General features: G+C 45.5%; 1 protein-coding gene across 3 annotated transcripts in view; it reads left to right on the top strand.

Annotated features, from left to right (window-relative positions):
• The first annotated feature begins 77 nt into the window (after nt 1-77).
• The window catches only part of TOM1L2 (target of myb1 like 2 membrane trafficking protein), a 56401-nt gene continuing 49809 nt past the window's right edge, over nt 78-6669 (top strand). For all 3 annotated transcript variants that reach the window (XM_079320464.1, XM_079320463.1, XM_079320462.1), the window contains exon 1: nt 78-185. In XM_079320464.1, coding sequence (XP_079176590.1) covers nt 134-185 — 52 coding nt within the window. In that variant the 5' untranslated portion in view covers nt 78-133. The remainder of the gene's footprint in view (nt 186-6669) is intronic.

Here is a 6669-nt window from a genome sequence, read left to right as displayed (position 1 = left end):
TGCAGCTGTCCAATCGAGTGTAGGGAGGCGGGACCCGCCTGTCAGAGCGCGCTGTGGTTGGTGCGCCGCGCTGTCAGTCAGGGCGCGGTGCGGGCGGGGTGGGCGCTGGGCCGCTGTTTGTTGTCATCCCAAGATGGAGTTTCTGCTGGGGAACCCGTTCAGCACCCCGGTGGGGCAGAGCCTCGGTACGGCGGCCTGGGGAACGCGGGGGAGCACGAGGGAAGCCGGGGAGACAGCGGGGGCTTCGGCCGGGGGGCGCGGCTGGAGCCAGCGGGGGGTTCTGGGGACTGTGAGGGGCTCTGGGGGGCTCTGGGGGGTCTGTGAGGAGCTGTGGGAGCGGTGGGTGAAGGGTCTGTGAGAGCCCATGGGGGAAATCTGAACTCGGTGGGGGGCTCTGGGACTCAGTGGAGGTGATGGGGGTTTGGGTGTTTTGGGGATCAGTGCGGGTTGATGGGGGTCTGGAGGTGCTGAGGCAGCTCTGGGGGCTGGCGGGGGCCTCTGGGGGTGTGGGAGGGTCTCTGGGGAGCAGGGATGCCAGGGCTGGTGGGCGCTTGGAGGTGCTGGAAGGCTTGGGGAGTGCTGGAGGCCTCAGTGGGGGACTCTGGGGTTAGTGGGGGTTGCAGAGAGATCAGAGGGCAGACAAGGTCTGGGGAACAGGGGGGACTTTGGGCAGGCTGTGGGCCATGAGAAGAGAGCGACTCCACGTCGAGATGGACGCTGGAAAGTTGTTGCATCCCCCAGCTCCTTTCCCTCAAGTTGAGCGCCTTTTTCCAGACCACCCTGTCATTGATCCACCTTTTCCCAAAGTTCTGAAACCTCCCTTTACCTCTGAGTGGCCAGGGGGGTGATGCTGTTTAGAGACACAGCTACGTGCTCAGTTTCCAGCCTGGAGGCTGAGTTGTGGTTTTGGTAATGCCTTGGTGCTATTAGCAGGTTATTCTCAGTGAGCTTTCACTGAGTGGCCGGTCAAGGCCTCCCTGGGCTGCTGTAGCTATTCATTCCCTCCCACAGACGTGTTCTTTCATGGCTACTCATGTTTTGGTGTGGGTTGCCATGGCTGGGGCAAAGAAGAGAAAGGAGGGAGCATCCCTTGAGCAGAGTTTGGTAACTCTTGAGTTTTCAGCTCAGCTGGCTGGGCTCTCAGTGCCTCCTGCTTTCCTCTGTTGGGCCCTGGAGAAATTGAAGCTCTCTGACATTGCGGTGGGAAGGAACAGGCTGGCTCAGGTTCCTGCAGTGCAGGAGGGCGGGCAGTCCCAAAGCCAAGGTGATGCTCAGTTGAGCATGTCTCCTGTGAAGGAGGGCTGGGAGAACTGGGATTGTTCAGCCTGGAAACCAGAAGGCCTTGGGGCAACCTAATTGTGGCCTTCCCACACCTGAAGAGAACCTGAAGGAAAGATGAAGAGAGTCTATTTACAAGGGTCTGGACAAGGGAGAATGGCTTCAAACTAACAAGAGAGTAGGGGTAGATGGAATATTGGGAAGAAAAGCTTCCCTTTGAGGGTGGGGAGGCCCTGGCAGAGAAGCTGTGTCTGCCCCATGCCTGGAAATGTTCCAGGCCAGGTTGGATGGGTCTTGGAGCAACCTGAAATAGTGAAAGGTGCCCCTGCCCATGGAAGGGGTGGGACGAGATGATTTTTAGTGTCCCTTCCAACCCAAACCATTCTGTGATTCTATAACGTACAGCTATGTATAGTCTTGCCTATAGCTATTCTATGTTGATTTATGGAATGATGGAAATCTTTGGAAATCATAGTGGGGAAAATTTTGCAGAGTATCAGCTCATGACCTCAAACCTCTTTTCTAGTCCTTTCCTCATCCCCACATGCAGGGACACCCTGGTTGAGGTAAAAGGCCCTCGCATGGGTGAGTCTCACGCTGTGCTCTGAGCATGGCTGGGCTCTCTTTGCCAGCCTATATGGAGCATATGTATAGCTTGCTGTTTATCCTCAGCCATCTGGGGTGTTTATTTCTTCTGCTGAGGGAGAGAAGCGCCAGGAATCAGAGAAGAATAGCAAGAATAGCTCAAGTGAAAGGTGATTTTAGATATTGGCTTTGTTGTGTTGGCCATCAGAGCACCCCTGCCAGGACAGCTGCTGCTGGGCCAGGCCTCTGCCGTCAGCCTGGAAAGGGAAGGCAGCAATTCCTCCTCTCTTCATTGCCAGCTTCTTTTAGCATCAGTCAGTGGTTTGAAGGAGCTGAAGAATTGTTGGGGGGCAGGGAGGGAGGAGCAGTAAAATCTGCTTTTTTAGCCTTCTGCCTCTTTAACTCTGGAGCGCAAAGGTTTTCACAGCTCTCACATCCCTCCACTCGCTGCCAACTTTGAGGCTTTGAACACTGAGCTGCTTCCATCAGATAAGGTTAGGTGTGCAGCTTCCCTTAATGCAAAATTCAGCTGCACTTTCAGAATGGGTTTTTTTTTTAACTCCCAGGGGGAAGAGATAACTGCAGATTTTATTTTGGAAGACAAATTTTTCTGCTTCTCCTGTCGCTGCCAGTTATCCCTTTCTGAGACAGCAGTAAAACAAAAGCATGCCTTGTTCTCAGACACTGCTATTTGCCCAGTGCTTCCACAGTTTGTTTTTCCAATGAGCTTGTGGAATATTTTCACTTATGTTTCTCTTCATTCTTTGAAAGAAATGGAATAATTTTGTATTTCTGTTTAAACATATTGTGTTGTACACAGTTGTGATGTTTTCAAGCAAGGCCTAACACTCACCATAAGGAAGAAGTGCAGAAAATCCTGTAGGTCCATCAGCACACCAAGAATGTGTGTTCCCTGCCAGGAAGTAGCAGAGGTTCATGAGAAGATTTAATTAGAGCTCTACAATATCTGCAGATAAATGCCAGGTCTGAAAAGAACAAAGATGTCAGAAAAGGTTTGGGGAGAGCTGAGAGAGGTAATACAAGGGATTTTCTCTTTTCTCCTCTTTATCTGGATAATGTCTGAAGCTAGGCAGGCTTTTTATGTTAACTCTTTTGCTTAATGTGGGAAAGTAATGCCAGGATGAGCTCAGAGGATTTGTAATGGAGATGGATAGAGTCTCCTGCATCTAAAGTGCCAGTTGAAATGGCAGCCAGGTTCCTCATGGCTGAAATCTACCTGATTTTTGGACTGGCTTATATGGCACCCTCTGTTTAATTCCCAGTGGTGACATAGCAGAAACAATATAAGCCATCACCATGGCTGCTAATTACAAGCCTCACCTAATTTTCCTGTAATACTTTGATTGACCTGTGGATACCCAGCTGTCCTTGTGTCTCCAACAAAGTCCTCTTCTGAGAAGAGGGGTTGGATTTTTGTGGGGCTGTTGTGTGGAAGGCAGGCAGCTGTACCTGAAAGATTCCTGAACTGAAAAAAAAAACCAAAACAACATTTTCATTCCATATTGCTTTTTACCTTGAGGTTGCTGTGAAGGGAACTTACAATTTTACATATAAAGCAAAAATCTCACCCAGGATTTTGTAGCAGAATCCAATTCTTCCCAAAGGTTTTTTTGAGGTGTTTTTCAGAAAGTCTTTGTGAAGGCTGGTGAGGGTAGAATTGGGTTCCATGGGTTTCTTAGGCTGCCAAGTACATTGAGGTTGACAAGATCCTTTGTGGCATTGGGTGCTGGCCCAGTTCTTACAACTGAACTGTTTGTTTTTTCCAAACACCACTGTAAATACTATATTGAAGAATATCCTGACCAGGGAGGAGCAGAAGAGCAGGAAGGTGTGTGGTAAAGCAGCACTGACAGAGGGAGAGGGATCAGCCTGGAGAAAAAGCTGCAATTTACAGTAGTGGGAATTTGCCTTGAGATTCACCATGCTGCCATAAATTGCATTTTTATCTTTCTTTGTTTAATGGAACCATCTTTAAAGTGTCACCACTCTATTCAAGGTTATTAGAACAAATACCCTTGCTGCAGGTTAACAAAAACATCTTCAATGATTAAAGCTGATTGAATTACAAGGCTGTGGAGAGCTGCTGAGTCTTTTTTGGCCATTCTGCTTATTTGATAGTGGCCATATGGCTTACATGTGAGGACACAGGAAAGCCTAGTTTAGTTGTTTTTTTTTTTCTTTTGTTTCACTCTGGAGACTTTGCAAAGGTTTCAGAAGAGTGCTTATTTGTTTGAATCCAAAGCAAACTTTGCTGCTGCCCCCCTCATGCAGGTGCAGAGCTGGGGCAGTGAGCTGTGAAATGGGCTCCTCACAGGGTGCTGGGCAGGGCCATCAGGGTCACTCTTGGTCAGGCTCTGGTCAGGGCTGTGTGTGCTGCTGAACTCAGCTCTTCTCACACAGCCCCAAATCTGCCTGACCCAGAGCTGAAGACCTCTGGGAGTGAAGTTCAGCACCTGAATTAAGCACAGCGAGACTTGAAAGTTAATTTTTAACAATACAGTAGAAATAATGTTGTCCTGTGTGGCTGGGAGTAGGGATCAGGTGCTGCTGGTTTACACCCCTGGTTGCAGAAGGGAAGTTTCAATGCACAGTGCTGATCTGGGCACTTGCTTTGGAGTCTGTTTTTGGAGGAGAAACAGTGTGGTGATTTAATACAGAGTATTGTTTAAGGAGGCTACAAAAACAAGGTTTCAGCAAAAGATACAGAGACACTTTATTGAAGCAACAGTGAGGCAGACAGCTTTTCAATTGATTTTATCAAAGCACTTGCAGTTTCCATTCAAGGCTGTTAAATTGATAATATATATGGTGGATACAGGCTGTTTTCAGAGCTGCTGTTTTGTTCACCCCCCTTTTTTTCCCTTTTTAATGGGAAAATGCTTCAGCCAAGGGCGTTTAAAACATCTTTTTTATTTTTCCTTCCATAAGAAGCACTTGAGCCTTTTCTTCAGGTTTCTTATATCTCTAAGATTTTTATGATTCTCAGAATAAAAACAGTTCTTAAATAAATGAGTTGATGGCTACATGTAGGAACAGAGAAATGCATTAGAGTCAGCAGCTCATGCTAGTCTTGTGGGAAGCATTAATCCAGGCTTTTTTGTCCCAAAATTTCCCTAAGTTCTCTTCAGAGTAAACTTATTACTTTGCTGTGCTGTAAGTGAAACACTTTTTTTGTTATACACGAGCCTTTCCCCAATGGTAGAAATCAGTGTTTAAAGTGCACATCATAATTTTAGGATGTGGTCCCTGTAAAATATCATTTCTGCAATGTGCTGTTGAGCTCTGAATCTTCTCTCTCACCATTCATTGCTTTATAATGAAATAAAAAATCCTTTGCATTTACCCACAACCATGGAAACATTGTCCCTTATTCTAAGGGAAGCTTTTCTCCATACAAGGTGGCAGTAACTTTTCTTGCTGTATCAAAAAGATGAATTTTGCCTTTACCTGCAGTGAAAAGGGCACAAGTACTTTTCTAGGTACTCCTGTAGCTGGTCAGTTGTTAGAAATCCACCCCCCCACTGCTCATTCAGAATTGTGCTTGTCATGCAAAAAGAGCCTGATAAAGTGCTTTTAGTTTTATAAGATTATTTGGATCTGCTTTTACTTCATGACAATGGATTATGTTGTAAGGAAAATCTCCATGAAATGAAAAAATGGATATCTTTGCTTTTAAAGGAGCAAATAAATACTGAGTCATGAGTCTGGCAACTTGGAGAAACTGCATACACGTGTGAAGCTAGGTAATTAGTATAATGCCATTTAATACTGGGTTATTAAGACTGGATTTATTTTATAGGCACAAAAGCAGATTGTAGTTCATGAAGGTATTATAACATGTATTTTTGGGTAATGCTGTTTTATCTCTTTCTGCTTAAATGTATATTCCACATGCTTCTAATAGCCATCTATATGTGAGAGTGAGGACAGCTTGTTCCCAATTTGTTACTCCTCTGTTCATGAACTCAGCAGGTTTTTTTTAAACTGCATATATAAAATATGCTTGCCTAAAAACCACAGAAAATCCCCACAAACCCTTCCAACTGATGTAACATTTCATCCAAAACACTTTTCCCCCAAAAAAGTACTCTGTGTTTTCCTTAGTGAGGAACAGTTTTAAGGTAGGCAGTCTTTACTATGATTTCATAAACTATGTTGAATTTTTAATTAACAATTTTTGAAAGTGTTGAAGGCATTTGTGGTCAGTGGAAGGACAGGAACATCTCCTGCTGAAGGTTTGTTGAGATGATCTCTGAAAAGTGAAGAAGAGACCCAAAAACCCAGCCTGTGGAACACAGCAATGAATCTGCAAAGATCATCCAGAACTAGTTTTCCTCTTTCTCATTTGCACCTGCCTGGGAAATTCCTAGTTTTCTATGTAAAAGAAACTTGTTGCTGAGTATAAAAATCCTACCAAGGATAGATAAGCCTTATCTTCTGTATTTGAGGAGTTATTCTGCTGATGGTTCTGCCCAATCATTTCAGTTTCTGTCAGTTGCAAAAGGCTCTTTTAAAATTGATTCTTCAGCACAACTGGTCTAAAAGCTTTGCTAGAGCTGGGTCTCCCTTCCCTTAGGAGCAGCTCCATTGCTACAGGTGAACATGTTTTTATACAACCCAGGGAGTCAGATCTTCCAGCTATAGGTAACATTTCCCATCACTCAGGAAGGGGAGATGCAAATAAATCCAGCCAGCCTATTATTGGCAGCACTGCCTTTAAATTTAAATATACACTCCACAATTGTTCTCTACCTGCCAGAATTATAAGGTGGGCTCCACAATGCT

This window comes from Erithacus rubecula (assembly GCF_903797595.1).
Source record: "Erithacus rubecula genome assembly, chromosome: 17".
Taxonomy (NCBI): domain Eukaryota; kingdom Metazoa; phylum Chordata; class Aves; order Passeriformes; family Muscicapidae; genus Erithacus; species Erithacus rubecula.
This window is presented reverse-complemented; position numbering and strand designations above follow the sequence as displayed.